The sequence below is a fragment of the Callithrix jacchus genome, chromosome 14 (genome assembly GCF_049354715.1).
Source record: "Callithrix jacchus isolate 240 chromosome 14, calJac240_pri, whole genome shotgun sequence".
Classification (NCBI taxonomy): Eukaryota; Metazoa; Chordata; class Mammalia; order Primates; family Cebidae; genus Callithrix; species Callithrix jacchus.
Window position 1 is genome coordinate 44,070,765 of NC_133515.1, and position 18,154 is coordinate 44,088,918.

Consider the following 18,154-nt stretch of genomic DNA (forward strand, 5'->3'; position numbering starts at 1 on the left):
TCCCAGAACATAAAGCAAAAAGACAAAGAAAAGAAAAAAGAGACAGAGGCATAATCCAAGAAATCCAAAATTCAGTTAAGAGGCATCCCAGAAAGAGAAAATAAAGGTAACAAGCAAAAGGAAATTATGGAAGAAATTAACAAAAAAAAAATTTTCCCAAAACTAAGGTAGTATACCAGTCTCCAAATTATAAGGAGCCAACCAGTACCAAGGCCATTAAAAAACCCACACTTAACCACATTCCAGTTAAATCCCAAAATACCAAAGAAAAAGTTCCACAAGTTCCAGAGAGCAAAAATGGTCACCTGAAAGGAGAATTAGACCAGGATCAAATTTTTCATCAAGCCTGTAGGCCTGAAGACAATGAAGCAGTGTCATCAAAGATATGAAGACAGTTACATTAGATTTCCATACCCAAAGGATGAACAAAGTAAAAGACACTAAATTTATACCTGGATATGCACAAATCACCCCCTTTTGTACCATTCCTTGGAAAAATACTTGCGAATGTATTAAAAAGTTCTTAAAATGAGTAAGAAAGAAATACAGGCTACACAAAATAATGGATTCAATCCTAGAGACGGAGTGAAAGTTAAGTTCCAGGATAAGAACAGACAAATCCAGAGTGGAACAGGAGGATGGAGGAGGTCTAAGATTTTGAGAAGGATTCCATGAAAATGTGTTTCAAAATACTTTTCTGTGTTTTTTCAGAAAAACCTGAAACCATGATGAAAGAATATTGTTATTCTGTCAATAAAAAAGTAATACAAAAAAGGCACTGTCCAAATAAGATACAAATAAAAGCAGGGCCTAACTTTAAGCACTTAATGAAATGTAAGAAAAGATTCCATGTAACTGTGAGGATTACTCAGTTTTCTCAAATTTCTCTCTTTGAACAGACAAGGGGTTGTAAAATTGGACCCATCAAGTATGATTTATAATCATAGCACACTACTTAACTCTTCAGAAACCATATATACATAGTTATAACTATGGAGTGTTGTTTCGATATTTTAGAGACAAGCTACGGACAAAACACTCAAGATCTGGTTGCAGAACAGTGTGAGTTTTAACAGTCTTGTAAATGTAAAGGTAAAACATGCAGTTGACAAAGGTATGAGGTGGAAGTTGGATCTAAAAGCTAAAACTTCATGAGGTAGTCTGTTGAGATGGGAGAGCACACCAGACAACCTCAAGAAGTATATACCAGGGTCAACACACAAAATTCAACATCTTAATATTTTCTTTTTTAAACTTTTATTTATTTAGTTTTTAAGACGGGGTCTTACTCTGCCACCCAGGCTGGAGTACAGTGGTACAATCTTGGCTCACTGCATCCTCCCTCTCATAGGTTCAAGTGATTCTCCTGCCTCAGTCTCCTGAGTAGCTGGGACTACAGGTGTGCACCACCAAGGCTAATTTTTGTATTTTTTGGTAGAGACAAGATTTCACTGTGTTGGCCAGGCTAGTCCGATACTTCTGGCCTAAAGTTATCCACTAGCTTCGGCTTCCCAAAGTGCTGGGATTACAGGCATAAGCCACTGTGCCTGGCCCATCTTAATATTTTTTTACACCCTACATCCATACTGGGCCGAATAATCCAAGCATCTTCCAGTAATATACACACTAAATTCTTATATGCATCTTCTGATAAAGGTTTGCTTTAAAAACTTTCTATTCCAGTCCACTCATGTAGTTCAGGAGCTGGTACACTTTTTCTGTAAAGGTCTAGACAGTAAATATCTTTAGCTTTCTTGGCCAGAAAGCCTCCAAACAATTTTCCTGGCATCCTAGAGGGCAGTTTCCTGCTTGCCATCTTCAGCCTACCACACCTGAGCAAACTTTTCCACCATCCAGTGAGCTATAGCCACACCTCCTCCAATATCATCTTAATCTTCGTTTGGGAAAGAGCTGGGGCACCTATTCCAAATTTGTTCCTTCTGTGGCTATTCTGCCTCAGCCTTGGAAGTAGTGACTACTCCATATATTTTCTAGGGATCTCTTTACTTTAGTGTCTTGTCCTCAGTAGTTAATTCTCTGTATCTTGTTAATAATGTTTATATTAAATTTTCCCTATTCAAATTGCTGTGTGATTTTTCTCCTTCAAATGCACTGTGACCTGTATTTCAATAATTACATTAAATATAATTGGTCTAACTACTAATTGAAGGTTAGATTATCCTGTTGGATAAAAAAGGCAGGACTCAACTATATGCTGTTTACATGATATCTATTTTAAATATACACAGGTAAAAAGTGAAAGGAGGGAAAATGAGATATCATTCAGACATTTATCAAAAGAAAGTGGGTGATGGGTGATGGATACAATACAATCCCGGACTTCATCACTACTCATTATATGCATGTAGGAAACCTGAACTTGTACCCCCTAAAAATAAGCAAATAAATAAATGTGGTAGTGGCTAAATTACTAGGGATAAAGGAGGATGAACATTTTATGTTAAAGGCTCCAGTTCACCAAGGAGACATATTTACTGCATGCATACATGCCAGACCTTGTGCATTTGTTTGTTCTCAAATTTGTTAAACCCTAAAAGACAGGTATTTGTAGGTCCAATTTACATATGAGGAAAATAAGGCTATTAAGTGCAGAATACAGACAGAAGTCAGAATTTTTTTTTTTTTTGAAATAGTCTTGCTTTGTAATTCAGACTGGAGGGCAGTGTGATCTCGGCTCACTGCAACCTCACCTCCCAGGTTCAAGCCATTCCCCTGCCTCAGACTTTGGAGTAGCTGGGATTACAGGCACCCACCACCATCCCCAGTTAATTTCTGTATTTTTAGTAGAGACAGGGTTTGGCCAGGGTGGTTTTGAACTCCTGACCTCTGGTGATCTGTCTGACTCAGCCTCCCAAAGTGCTGGGATTATAGGCATGAGCCACTGTGCTCAGCTAATAACTCAGACTTTGAACTCTTAAAACTATGCTACAGATTGGGCACGGTGGCTCACACCTGTAATCTCAACACTTTGGGAGGTCAAGGCAGGAGGACTACTTGAGCCCAGGAGTTTGAGGCCAGCTGGGGCAACATAGTGAGACCTTGTTTCTACAAATAAAAAAATTAGGCTGGGCATGGTAGTGCATGCCTATGGTCTCAGCTACACAGGAGGCGGGAGAATGGTCAAAGCCTGAAAGGTCAAAGTGCAGTGAGCCATGATTCTGCCACTGCATTCCAGCCTGGGTGACAGAGTGAGACCCTGTCTCAAACAAGGGAAAAATTTTTCAAAAGAAAAAAAAACTATGCTACATTGACTCTTCAAAAATGTTACAGGGCCAGGCACAGTGGCTCACGCCTATAATCTCAGCACTTTGGAAGGGTGAGATGGGAGGATTGCTTCCGCCCAGGCATCTGAGACCAGCCTGGGCAATATAAAAAGTTACTGAATAGTATTCACAATAGGGGTCCATTTTTGTAAGTAATTACAAACATTCATACAAAAAAAAGGTACAAAAGGTTTAATAAACCCAACTATTAAGTTTTTAATCTATGATTCCTTTTTTTACAATATGTAACACTTGTGTAGCAAAAATTTTTTGAATGTGCTTTTATAAGTTTGATTTTAGGCCAGGTGAGCAGTGGCTCAAGGCTGTAATTCCAGCACTTTGGGAAGCTGATGCTGGAGAATCACCTGAGGTTGGGAGTTCGAGACCAGCTTGGCAAACATGGTGAAACCTGTCTCTACTAAAAATCCAAAAGCGTGGTGGTGTGCACTTGTAGTCCCAGCTACTCAGGAGGCTGAGGCTCAAGAATCTCTTGAACCAGGAGGTGGACGTTGCAATGAGCTGAGATCATACCACTACACTCCAGCCTGGGTGGCAGAGCAAGACTGCCTCAAAAACAAAAAAAAAGAAAAATCACTTAAAAAATTTCATCTGTGACCCTACCAAATGACCTTTGAAAACAAAAGCAGAACCAGAAAGCCGGCCTCGGGCCAGCTTTCACATTGTTTGTGAGTATATATTCTACTTATAAACTACATTCCAGGTCATAAGTCAATATTCCATCTTTCAACTCATCCCCACTCCTCCAAACCCACCTCCCCCCCAAAAAAAAAGGTTAAGCAAGCTGTTGTAGCATCCACGGTCAATGACTTCAACTACTTAGGAACTTGCACAGACTTTGTTCCTAGTTAGGAACAAATGTACACTATTGATAAACTTCACCTTTATAATTAAGGAGAACTCCTGGGTGCAATTATTTCTCCTCCACTGAGTGGGAGACAATAAGGGTGCCCATTTCAGAGATTACGTTTAGTGTCTGTACTAAGGCAACCGGATGCAAAACAACTTACTCTGCGGCTACCCACTCGAGAGGGCAAAGGTGGACTGGGAAGGCCAGCCAGCTGGGCGTCTCTAAGGTTTAACGAGACGCGAGCTCGGGCTTGGCGTTTCTCATCCTCATCTTGAGGCTGCAACATCCTAGAAGCGTCTGTGGTTGAAAATGCAAAACACCAGGCGTCTCCCAAGGCGCTCCCCCGTCCGCCCAGCCTCGGGCCGGCTTTAGCATTCACCCTGTCAAGGGCACAACCCCTTTCCACAGACTGGGGAGCGCTGCACCCCGCAAGCGCACCGGGCGCCGGCTCGGTCTCAGACCCAACAGGTGCGGGCGCGGGTCCGCGCCCCCACGTACCTTCGAGGGGTGTTGAGGAGCCGCTGCTGCTCGTCCTCTTCCTCCTCGTCGTCCGTCTCCGAGTCTGGGTGACAGCGGCAGAAGGCCCCGCTGCTCCGCTTGCGCTTGTGGCTGCCCGGGCAGTAACAGAAGCCGTGGCCCGCCGCATCGTCTCCACTGTCCGGCCTCCGGGCCGAGCCCCCTACTCTGGCACCCTGCTCCTGCTCAGCAAGGGTTCGCCTCGGCTGGCGCAGCACCCGGCTGCTCAACGATCCCATGGGTCACTGCTCCCCGGGACTTCAGGGAGCCCAAAGAAGGAGGTCTCCCGCCATGGCCCGGCCGCCGCCGCCGCCGTTGCCGCCACCGCCAGCCTTCCCGGAGTGCAGGTGCCTATACCGCCACGTTCTCACGCGCAGCCCCAACTGTTGCAGCGGACGCTACCACCTCCATCCTCCGCCCCGCCTGCAGCTTCTGGCCGAGCTGCACGCCCGCACCGCGGGACCTCGCCCCCTCACTTTCGCAACAAAGCGCGGGCCGGAAGGCGCATGCGCGCGGCGAGCCTCCGGAAGGGGCGGGGCAAAGCAGGCGTGCGTGGCAGGTGGAGCCTGCGCCCAACTGGGCGCGCCTGAGAGGACTTGTGTCTTCAGGCTTGCAGTGGGTCTGGCCTCCTACTAACCCGAGCTTCAGCGTAGACGTAATCTTAAGCCGTAGTTCACATACCCCTTTGTGTTGGCAAGACTTGGGACTCCCGTCACTCATTCTTTCTACAAAGGCACCATGAGTTCCGCGTGCTTATGGGCCTGTGCTAAGGAAGTGGCGAAACCCCCAAGCTGGGGCCCCGGCTCTGCTTGGTTGGGCGTGACCTCCTGTGAGAGGGGTCGTAGGATGAGGCGCTATGCTGGATGCTTGCGCTTCCTTAACGTGAGCCCTCCCCTGGAGTAGACGTGAAAGGAATCCGTTACTTTATGAGAACGTTCCCGGCACTCCTTTCTTCTCTAGCACCGGTGGGATGTCCGAATAGGGTCTCGCCACATGACTGTCGAACTAAGAGTGCCTTCAGAAGGCCCTAGCAAAATTACAGGTGTCTGCCTGAAGTAGCAGCTCTTGTGATGGACTCCGGACAGCCAACATTCCCTCCCTGACTCTCTTCTGTTACTTTTTAAGTAAAATAATAAAAATATTTCAAATAGAGTAATACAAACTCCTGTGGATTAAAACCTAGGTGGAAAAAGAAGACAACTAGCTTGAAATTTTATCAGACTTGTTTTCATTCTTTTTTTCCCCTGAGCTTTATTAAGGTGTAATCAATGATTCATTCTTTTTAAATAGAACAATACAGGTAGGCAGAAGCCCCTGCATATCTCCTCCATCTCATTCTGTCTCCCTCCCCAGTGGTAATCGCTGTGCTGAGAATGTTGTATCCTGAGACCGTTGTGTATCAATATGACCATGCATGTCCTTATATGCATACCCATGAATAATATTTTCTTTGGCATGTTTACACATATAATTGAATGCAATCATAGCTGTACCTCTCATTGTGCACTTTTATCTTCTCTCAAAATTATAGTCTCAAGATTTATCCATTTGGTCAATCTCTAGATAATTTTCACTGCTCATTGTGACTGACCCATAATTTTTCACATTCCTTCTTGAGAGAGATTATTTCTACTTTAACGATCTTACTGAGCAGCAGTGTACATCATGTGCAATGGATTCACCAAGCAGATCCCCAGAAGTGAATTTGCTGGGAAATTTGCAACTTTATAGCTATTACCAAATTGCTCTCTGGGTTGATTGCATCAGTGTACCAATTTAGACACCATTGGCAGCATATGTAGTTTGAGGGCCCCAGCGGACTAATATCTGAATCGTGTATGAGAAATATGAACTGAGAGAGGCTAGCTGAGGCAGCTTGGGGTGGAGGTGGGAGGTGGAGAACGATGGCTGCAAAGTGATCAGCCAGCCTGTGCAGAATTTGCCAGCAAGAAGAACGTGCAGGTGTTTCCCATGAAGTAGATGTGGACCACCATGGGATCATCTTAGGTCCTGCCCAACAGGCCTGGGAGGAAGGCAATGAACTTCAGCACTGAGAACCTCAACGAGTCACAAAATTCCTAGAGGCTGAAGAAAGAGAAATATATTTGCCTTTCCAAAGGAACTGCAGGTGAGTAGCATGATGAGGTTGAGAAAGGAACCCGCAAGAATGCCCACAAAATCACCTTTAGTCTGTCAGGGTCACACAGGGCTGATGCTCTACCACCACAGCAATGACAGTCAGGTAACAACTTTCCGGCTCCCCTTAACTCTTCTCTTCTACAACCCAGACATGGTAGGTTGGGGCAGGGGCAGATTATGGAAGGAAACCTAGGTGGAAAAAGAAGAGAAGCCCACGGTTTCCCTTTCCCCAGAAACCAGCTTCCTACTGGCAGTAGGCCAGACCTGAATGAGGGAAGAAGCCCCACCTGTCAATCAAGATTGGAATTTTGACTGGATTTATTACTTACTAAAATGACACTGTTTTATGACCTTAAGGGACTACATAGTAGGACTTGTAAAACCTAAGAGTATACAGAATAGTCATGATTGTATTCTCTGTCTGAATTTCCATCTAAAGACAGGAAGAACTAGGCCCACTGGATAAATGTCAGTGGACAGTGAGAGGGGAAACAAAGTTACTTCATAATTATATCTCAAAGCCATGCTGGTTCAATATGACAAACATTCCTCCAGGATGACTTTATTCCACCTTCTAGAAATCTTCTGGTGAATAAATGCTATTTGTTTTAAAGTGCTGGCTAAGCTACATATCATTTAAAGATAAAACTTCTACCAAAAAATTAACCATGCTTCCAATGACAAAATAAAGCTGATTTGGAGATTCTGTGGTGTTGTGGGAAGACATTGAAGAGGCAGTATGATTTCCTGTAAATAACTGGAGTGACTAAATATTCACATAAGTGGCTTCTACCAGTACCTGTAGCTTTTATAATAGAAAACTAACACTAAACTAAAAAATAAATTCTTATTTTTTCATCCACTAAAATACAATGGATGTTACAAAATGAACAAAGAAGGCAAGCAGTCTTACTATAAGAATATAAATGTCTTTATACGTTTATGACATTTGATATAAATGGTCTACTTAGAGTAGAGAGCATCACTCATTTCCAGAGAATAAGTTCACACATTATTTTATGTAATTGAATAGTGTTTGGCATATGTGAACATTAGCCAGTAGGCACACTTAAGACTAAATATGTGATTTTTTTCTCATGTTGTAATTCCTGTAGAAACTGAGTAACACAAGTCCTTCAAAATTAGCTCCTTTCAGGGGCCAGGACGCAAAACCTCAGAAGGGGAAAAATGGATCAGAGAAACACTATACTTCATTTTTAAAGACACATTTTTTTTTTTGACAATGTCAAAAAAATGTCACCCAGGCTGGAGTGCAGTGGCATGCCTCTCACCTCCTGGGTTCAAGCAGTTCTCCTTGACTCAGCCTCCTAAGTAGCTGGGATTACAGGTGCCTGCCACCATGCCCAGTTAATTTTTGTGTTTTTAGCAGAGATGGAATTTCTCCATGTTGGTCAGGCTGGTCTTGAACTCCTGAACTCAGGCAATCCACCCACCTTGACCTCCCAAAGTACTAGGATTACTGGCGTGAGCAACTGCCCCCAACCTAAAGACACCATTTTATAATTAAAATTATTTTTCCACATTCATACAAAGTGAACTTTTTAATTAAATCCAAGTACATCTTCAGAATGCTTCTAGAGTTGAAAGGCACAGTGCAAATAAAAATTAGTACGATCAACAAAATTTAAAAAAATTTTAAAGTATTTTTTTGCACAAAAAGTTTTCTTTACATCAAACTTAATTCAGAGCATTACATCATTCCTAGAATACCTACTTTGAAGCTTTCTTTTCCCCCCATCCACTTGCAAGCTGGATTAAGACATTAACCATAATAATATAGAATACAGAATGTTTGGCATTTACGTTTGGTAACCAGATGTATGTCATTTGTATAACCATACTTTAGAATTTAGTTTGTTCAGATAAATTGGTTTTGGTATACTTTTTTTTTTTTTTTTGGTGTCTCACTCTGTCACCCTGGCTGGAATGCAGTGGCGCGATCTTGGCTCACTGCAACCTCTGCCTCCCAGGTTCAAGTGATTCTCCTGCCTCAGCCTCCCAGGTAGCTGAGACTACAGGCATGTGCCGCCATGCCCAGCTAATGTTTATATTTTCAGTAGAGGTGGGATTTCATCATGTTGGTCAGGATGGTCTTGATATCCTGACCTCATGATCCACCTGCATTGGCTTCCAAAAGTGCTGGGATTACAGGTATGAACCACTGCACCTGGCCGGTTTTGGTATACTTTGACTACAGAAAGTGATTTCAATATAAGATGTGATGAAGGAAGTCTCCCATGAAAAAACAGAGTAAAGGTTTTGCTATGGGCAAAACCTAAAAAAAGAGATTTGTAGATGCCTTCAAGTCTTTGACTATGAAATACAGAAAACTGGATGGGCATTCTTACTAACTAGATGCTCACAGATTCAAATGAAGAAATTACTAGCCACTCTAAAAATTGGATTAGGGTAAAAGGTGATTTTAGAACAGTCTTCCATTTAAAAAATATTTCACTGAAAAGAAAATATGGAATAATTTAATATATTCAATGTCTGTGAAACACAAAGTAGAGAATAATCTTTTAAAAACATGGAATACATTTTTATTTCTAATTTTAAGTCTCCATTTAGGTCTTATAAATTGAGCTTTGAAATGCAAGTACAGCTTTAAAGCATCATAATGACTAATTATAGGTGAATAATAATACAGAGTCTATATCCTAGGAGGCAGCTGTAGGCGTTTTAATTGGAAATATGCATTCTGAGATAATGATAATAGCAGTGTAGAAAAATGAAGTTAAAAAAATTCAGAGTGTTGAGGATCCTCCTGTCCTTCTGGGATTTTTATTTTAATCATCTCCTCCACAGAGAACAAGCAGTACTTTCCTGTAGTCTCCGGATGTGTCACCCTATTGGATAGGGAAGCAAAGTTAGTCAGATAAACATATTTTAAAATGAAACACACAGTTCAAAGTCATCTAAGTCAACTTTTTCAAACTTGGCTGGATTTTTCTTAGCTTTAAATTTTTTGATTGTTTTTTATTACAAAGGTAATATTTGTTCAGTGTAGAAAATAAAGACAAAAAAGTACATTAAAAATCAACCATTATTCCATCAAATAGAGACTATTATTCTTATCATTTTGATGTGTGACTGTCCTTCTAGTCTTTTTTCTATGTATATAGATATCCAATGTGATAGAACAGTAGTATTCTGTGTTCTGGTTTTCCACTTAACAATATAGCCTATTTCTCTATTTTGTTAAATATTATTCTACATTATTTAATGGTTATAGAATATTCCATAATTTATTGATCACATCCTTCCTTTCCCTGTTGTTGGATATTTATGTTGTTTCCATTTTTCACTATTATAAATGCTGCTTCAATAAGCATATTGTAGTTAAATTTTTGTGTTTTTTCTTAGTGATTTATTCTGAATAATTTTTTATAAAATGGGAATTGCTGGATTAAATGCAGTTTCTTAGACTTTTTTTTTTTTTTTTGAGACAGAGTCTTGCTCTGTGGCCCAGGCTGGAGTGCAGTGGGGCAGTCTTGGCTCACTGTAACCTCTGCCTCCTGGATTCAAGTGATTCTCCTGCCTTAGCCGTCTGTGTAGCTGACACTACAGGAGCATACCACCATGCCTGGCTATTTTTTATATTTTTAATAGAGATGGGGTTTCACCATGTTGGCCAGGCTAGTCTCTAAGTCCTGACCTCAAGTGACCCACCCGCCTCAGCTTCCTAAAGTGCTGGAATTACAGGTGTGAGCCACTGCATCTGGCCTGTTTTCTTAAACCTTTTGATATGGCTTATAAAACAGTCTTCCAAAAAGGTTCTATAATTTTTACATAGAAATTTTTGTGGTCTAATAATTGATTAATTTTTTTAATTTTGAATTTTATTTATTTATTTTCTTTTTAGAGATAGGGTTTTGCTTTGTCACCCAGGCTGGAGTACAGTGGTGCAGTCAGAACTCACTGCAGCCTCAGACTCCTGGGCTCAAGCCATCCTTTCACCTCAGCTTTCCAAAATGCTGGGATTATAGGTGTGGGCCACTAAACCTGGCCTAGATTAATTTTTATTAGTAATTTGTGGGCTCTAGAGAAGATGGAATCTCTGTATACAGAGTTCAAAGTTTAATAAATAACGGTTAAACTCAATCTTAATATATCCTTGTTGGTACTTTGCCTCATTGATCTGCCAAAGCGTAGGATGTATTAAAGTCTCTCACAAGCATCGTATTTCCATTATATGTATTCTTCTGGAGACTCATGTTTCTTATTTACACATTTCAATGCAATATGATTTGGTACTTAAAGTTTCATAATAGTTTAGTTTTTGCTGTGAATTGTTGCCTTTGTCAGTATAAAGTGATCTACTTTCTCCTATTTAATACTTTTTCTCCTTAAATTTTTCTTTTTACTAATAGCATAATCTCTGTTTTCTTTATTGTATGTGTGAAATACTATTTACCTGGTGTTTTTCTTTAAGCTTTTTAAATGTTACTGTATTTTAGTTATTTCTTGTAAAGAGCATGAAGTTGGATTTTATATTTTTACCTAACCAGAGAGTTTTAAAAAATAACTTTTATGTTTATCTTTTGTCATTTTTTCCCTATTTACATATTTTATGCTTCTATTCTGCTTCTTTTGTTTTTGACAACTATTATTGAATGAGCAATGTATTCTTCATTTTTAATCTCTTCTAGTGATGTGTGTTTATATACATATATATTTACATATTTGTATGTACAGAAATATATACACTAGATATAGTGTTTTCTTCCCAAGCCAATCATATATTTGTACCCAATTATTTTAGTGTTGGTATACTATTATATTGTATGGATTTTCCATAATTGATTTAAGTTATTCCCTATTGATTAATAGGAATAGTAATATATAATAAATTATATACTATAAATATTATTGATATAAATATAAATAACATTAAACAATGTAAATAATATAAATAATGCTATGATGGAAGTATTATAATACTTAGTCTACTCTTTTCACATTTCATTAAATGATTTTATTCAAATTCCTTCAGAGATCTTTTTATTGTGGTAAAAAATATATATATATATATATATATATAATTTGTCATTTTAACCATTTTCAAGTGGCATTAGTTGCTTTTACAATGTTATGTAGCCATCATCCCTGTCTGCTTCCCTTTTATCACACCCAAACGGAAATGCTGCACCCACTAAACAATAACTCCCATTCTTTCCTCTCCCTCCAAATTCCTGGTAACCTCTAATCTCCTTTCTGCCCCTATGAATATACCTATTCCACATATTTCATATAAGCAGAATCATACAATATTTGCCTTTTTGTGTCTGTTTTACTTCATTTAGTATATTTTCAAGGTTCATTCATATATCAGAAATGATATATGAATATATCATTCTTTTTTTTTCATGACAGCCTACCATCAAACATTATTGCTTTTTTTGTTTTTTGAGATGAAGTCTCACTTTGTCACCAGACTGGAGTTCAGAGGCGTGATCTCAGCTCACTGCAACCTCTACTTCTTGGGTTCAGGTGATTCCCCTGCCTCAGCCTCCCAAGTAGCTGGGACTACAGGCATGTACCACCACGCCTAGCTAATTTTTTATATTTTAGTAGAGATGGGGTTTCACCACGTTGGCCAGGCTGGTCTCAAACTCCTGACCTTGTGATCCACCTGCCTCGGCCTCCCAAAGTTCTGGGGTTATAAGTGGGAGACACTGTGCCTGGCCACATCATTGCTTTTTATGTATGTATATGCATTTTGTTTATCCAATCATCCGTTGATGGATATTTAGGTTGTTTTGACCTCATGCCTATTGTTAATAATGTTTATGTTGATGTATAAACTAGCTGTCTGAGTTCCTGTTTTCATTTAAGCATATAACTGAGAGTGGAATTGCTGGGTCCTATGGCATTCTATGTTAAATCTTTGTATTTTTCTTTTTTGGGAAGGGTCTTTACTCAGGCTGCAGTCTTGAAGTGGTACAATCATGGCTCACTGCAGCCTCGACCTCCCCAGCCTCAGTGATCCTCCCACCTCAGCCTTCCGAGTAGCTGGGACTACAGGTGTGTACCACCACTCCCAGCTAATTTTTGTATTTTTTGTAGAGATAGGGTCTCACAATGTTGCCTAGGCTGGTCTCAAACTCCTGGGCTCAAGTGATCCACCCGTCTCGGCCTCCCAAGATGCTGGGATTCCAGGCATAAGCCACCATGCCTGGCCTATATTAAACTTTCTGAAGAAGTTTGGTGCTTAAAGTTTCATAACAGACTGTTTTTCACAGTGGCTGCACCACTTTACATTCCTACCAACAGTGCAGAAGAGTTCCAGTTTCTTTGTATCCTCACCATTATTTGTCATTTTCTGGGATTTTTGTTTTACTTTGTTTTTTTCTTGGCTGTACTATATTTTCCCATAGCTTCACTTACAGTCATCCTTGAATGTTAAACTAGTTATATAGCTCAGCTCTGCAAAATGAAGTTATCTCATAGCCTTGTAGGAAATAGAAATAAGTTCCTGCACCCCTTGTAGGCATAGTAACACAATCTGTAGCTTGGCCAGGCATGGTGGCTCACGCCTGTAATACCAGCACTTTGGGAGGCCGAGACAGGTGGATCATTTGAGGTCAGGAGTTTGAGGCCAGGCTGGCCAACATGGTGAAACCCTGTTTCTACAAAAAATACAAAGCTCATGCCTGTAGTCCCGGCTACTCAGGAGGCTGAGGCAGGAGGATCACTTGAACCCAAGAGGTGGAGGTTGCAGTGAATGGAGATCGTACCACTGCACCCCTGCCTGGGCAACAGAGTGAGACTCCATCTCAAAAAAAAAAAAAAATCTGCAGCTTAAATCACATAATTGTTACACCTCTCCAAGCTCTGAGTAGGGTTCAGAATATTTAATTCACAGATCAAATGCTGATTTGAATATTGCAGTGCAGGCAACCCCAGCTTCTAGGGAAATTTGTCTCACTTTCATGTCCATGAGACTCTCCTGGCATCCTCAAGAAACAAAATCCCAGGAATGCCTGACTTCAAGGGAGGAGAATCATTTCTCACCACTACCATGCCCTCTTAGGACTCCTAGAAGTCTGGTGCCTGGTAAAGAATAGTAATTCAGGATAACTAAAATGCTTTCCCATGTTCCCAGTACAGCTCAGCTGGCCCTGCATAGGACTCTGGATTCAATTGTTTATCTTCTGTCATAATGAGGTAGACAAGGAAATCGTGTGCTTAAAAGTATTCATTAAAATGTAATCTCTCTCTGTCTGGGGTCAACATAAAATAATTACTGTATTTAGAGGGCAAATATTTCCAGCTTCTATCCTGCCAAAAGTTTAAATATCTGTTTGAAAGAAGAAAGACTGGAAATGTTGGGAATATAATCTTCAAAGGGAATGACATATGCCAAGAAGAAAGGACAAGTGCTAAATATCAAGGTCAGAGGAGTCCTTTTTTGGACCCTTTCCTCTGGACTTAGGCTGCTGTGACCTACCTTGATGAATGAGTACAGAGACTTTCCATAGAGTCTCTTGAAGTGTGCCCGGATATCCAGCATGTCAATTTCTGCCCGAGAAACCATCACTCTGATGAGGGTGTTATCATCGGTGCCCAAGCCCTAAGGAAGAAAACAAAATCCAAACATATACAAAAACCTAGCTGTTTTTCAGTGTCTTCTTCAGTTATCAAAGCAAAACTAGAGATGACTGTGCTTATGATGTCCTTTGATCCACTATGTGGCAGGCCTGAGGAATATCCTCACTCCTTATCAATGTTATTCACGGCTCTCCACAACTTACTTTTCTAGCGCTCTCTGTTCTGACCAGAAGACGCTGTTCCCTGCCTTTCTAAAGCCATAACCTGTGCTGTCCAGACACACCCTGCCACCTGCCTCACCTACAACAATTCCTTCTCATGGAGTATTATCCTTCCCTCCCCAGCCTTATCACCCTTTCCCCTCACCGTGTGAAAACCTCTGATGTAAAACTTTTACATTTGGAAGGTCCTGCTCAAATATATCAACTTCTTATATATACTCTTTGCAGATTCTTTGCCTCAAAATATAAATCTTGAGGGGAAAATACCCTTTCCTCTCTGTTTCTACAGTGTTTTGATACTCAACTGCTGTCTTACATTTTATCTTGTTATAATTGGTGGTTTGCACGTACTTGCCTAGGCTAGACATTCTTTGAGAGCAAGGACTACATTTTGTTTTGTTTTGTTTTGCTTTTTTTTGAGACAGAGTCTTACTCTGTTGCCCAGGCTGGAGTCCAGTGGTGCGATCTTGGCTTACTGCAACCTCTGCCTCTCAGGTTCCAGTGATTCTCCTGCAGCTGGGATTACAGGTGTGAACCACCATGCCTGGCTAATTTTTGTATTTTTGTAGAGACGGGGGTTTCGCCATATTGGCCAGGCTGGTCTTGAACTCTTGACCTCAAGTAATCTGCCCACGTTGGCTTCCCAAAGTGCTGGGATTATAGGCGTGAGCCACTGCACCTAGCCAAAGACTAAATTTTTACCTTTCCTGTACCTCTTGTGATTCTCAGCATGGCGCCTGCAGAATACGATGGTGGTTTAGGAATATGGGCTCTGGAGCTAGACTTCCGGGTGTTCGCATCCTTGCTCTATTAATTTCTCACTGAGAACCTTGGGCAAACTGCATATCCTTGCTATGCCTCAGTTTTCTCATCTGTAAATTGGGGGTTAATTGTATCAGCCTCATAGAGCTGTTGTGGGGATATAATTAATCTATTAAGAACAGTGATCCACACATCCTAAGTACTCAGTAAATATCACCTAGTATTATTATTAGCAGGCACTCACTGAAGTATTTGATGAATTGAATTGAATCTTTCAGGGTGAAGTTTGGATAGGGGATATAAGTAAGCTTAAGAAGGTGGGCACAAGATAACTCAAATTCATTTAGATGCTAAAAGGCCATTTACCTTCATCGATTTATAAAGCTTTTCAGCAAAATATGCAGATTTGTTCCTTATGCACTTTACTGTCAAAGAAAAAAAAGAAGAAATGAAAAGATTACAGATAAGATCCATGAAAAAAGAAAAGTGACAGTTGCTTCCTCTGTTTCTACAAGGTATCACTATTTGCTTTGCCAGGGAAATTTTAGCCAAGTGATGTTTCATGAACATAGGCTATGCTGTATGTATTTTCACAGATAGAAAGTACCCTCGATTTATCATCAAGTTTCTGGAGAAGTAATTGATAAAGTCTCTCAAAGCAAAGGGTGGTATTTAGTTTCAAAATAAGGATTACTGTCTCTGCCATATAAGACAGTTACTAGTTCTAACCATTCACAGACTTGCAAGCTATAGCTTGTATATCTGTACATTATTACCTTTCACATAGGACATATAAAAGCACAGAAGATACAAAATATACAAACCATGTGGCACAATAGCAGTCAGGTTGTATGTAATATTTCTTGTTTAAAAATCTGGAATGCAGGCCGGGCGTGGTGGCTCCTGCCTGTAATCCCAGCACTTTGGGAGGCCGAGGTGGGTGGATCACGAGGTCAAGAGATCGAGACCATCCTGGCCAACTTGGTGAAACCCTAGCTAAATAAAATACAAAAATTAGCTGGGCGTGATGGCACACGCCTATAGTCCCAGCTACTCGGGAAGCTGAGGCAGGAGAATTGCTTGAATCCAGGAGGCGGAGATTGCAGTGAGCTGAGATTGTGCCACTGCACTCCAACCTGGCGCCTGGCGGGAGAGCAAGACTCTGTCTCAAAAAAAAAAAAAAAAATCTGGAATGCACCATGAGTGAGTCAAACAAGTTTTGTCTCCGAAAATAATTATATAACCCTATGTGGCAAACCGATAATGAGAATGAAAAGCTACAAACTTTTTTTCCTCTACTCCCTACCTGCTACCAGCTTACCTATAGCCAGCAGAGCGTCTTCAAAGCTACCAGATGTTTCAGATTTAATACTTTGTTCAATATCCTTCTGTGATATCCTTTTGTATTCATCAAACACTGCAAACAACAATAAAATGGTATTATCAGGAATAAAAAATAGAGGAAACTAATATTTATGGAGAGAATGAGCATTTTTAACTAGCCTACACTATTTATTCTTTGGCATATTTCAGGAGGAAACTAATTAGTAAAGTGCGCAAGCACCCAGGAGGGATGTGCAGAGTGGAACAGGTCCCAGACAAGGAGGAAGAAATGCCATGATGTGTGCAGGACATCAGTCAAGTCCTTTTCCTTCTCTGGGACCCTCCCACATAAAATGGAGACAGCCTCTGGAGACATTTGCTTTCCTTTCTCATTGTTTCCTTAATAAGCAGAATGTGTCTTTTTGTGATTTTGGCATTGGCAATCACCTCCCCTTCATCTCCCTTTTGGCTCATCAAAACTAGAGCAATTCAACCTCTTCAAAAGTGAGTCATAGTTAATAACAGCTGGTTGCATCTTTTAAAATACTTAAACAATTACATTTGTTGGCTTTTTTTTTGCCAAGTATTTTTTAATGTGGTATGTTCCCCTCTCGTTGTCTCTTTCTGGAACCTTCTTAGAACAGGTATCTATTTTATCTTCTCACCATCGCCTTCTTTGGGGTGCTGCTTCACTTCCATCAGTGTGATTTTCACAGGGCTGTCATTCAAGAGACACCATACCCAATAACACACCTCTGCCAAACACATGAGCACTTCCCCCAGTCAGGACCCATTAGACTCTCTCCTAGGAACTTTTTAACTGGGCAGCTCACAGGGATGGCCAAAAGCACTGCCTCATCTTTACCCTCAGAAAAACCTGTTAAACTCGCTGGGTGTCATGCTCAGAGATTCTAATTCAGCCAGTCTCAAGCAGGGGGTCAAGAATTAGCATTTTTAGTAGAGAACAAACTTCAGAAACTCTGCTTTAGAAATAAAATACATGCCAGGTGCGGTGGCTCACACCTGTAATCCCAGCACTTTGGGAGGCTGAGGTGGGCCAATCAGCTAAGGTCAAGAGTTTGAGACCAGCCTGACCAACATGGAGAAACCCCATCTCCACTAAAAAATACAAGATTAGCCGGATGTGGTGGCAGATGTCTGTAATCCCAGCTACGCTGGGGGCTGAGGCAGGAGGATTGCTTGAACCCAGAAGGCAGAGGTTGCGGTGAGCTGAGATGGTGCCATTGCACTTCAGCCTGGGCAACAAGAGTGAAACTCCATCTCCCAAAAAAAAAAAAAAAAGAGTTAAAAGAAAAGTAAAAAAAGAAATGATTCCCTTCTGCTGAGACCCCCAGAACTGCCTTGCTTTCTGTTCTTCCTGAAGGTGGTCAGCTCTCTGTTCAAATTTGTGAGCTACCAGTATTTCCATTTTCCCTCTGTGTCGTTCTATATTATTTCATCTTTTC

General features: G+C 40.8%; 2 protein-coding genes across 6 annotated transcripts in view; both read right to left on the reverse strand.

The window, feature by feature from the left end:
• Positions 1-5,158, reverse strand: part of GMCL1 (germ cell-less 1, spermatogenesis associated) — a 60,956-nt gene extending 55,798 nt beyond the window's left edge. The window contains exon 1 of the mRNA XM_002757661.6: positions 4,651-5,158. Coding sequence (XP_002757707.3) covers positions 4,651-4,907 — 257 coding nt within the window. The 5' untranslated portion in view covers positions 4,908-5,158. The remainder of the gene's footprint in view (positions 1-4,650) is intronic.
• Positions 5,159-9,348: 4,190 nt separating this feature from the next.
• ANXA4 (annexin A4) overlaps positions 9,349-18,154 on the reverse strand; it is a 78,890-nt gene continuing 70,084 nt past the window's right edge. For all 5 annotated transcript variants that reach the window (XM_078349145.1, XM_078349143.1, XM_002757662.7 and 2 more), the window contains 4 exons: positions 16,687-16,782; positions 15,732-15,790; positions 14,282-14,404; positions 9,349-9,677 (listed from right to left, as the gene is read on the reverse strand). In XM_078349145.1, the coding sequence (XP_078205271.1) occupies positions 9,618-9,677; positions 14,282-14,404; positions 15,732-15,790; positions 16,687-16,782 (338 nt within the window). In that variant the 3' untranslated portion in view covers positions 9,349-9,617. The remainder of the gene's footprint in view (positions 9,678-14,281; positions 14,405-15,731; positions 15,791-16,686; positions 16,783-18,154) is intronic.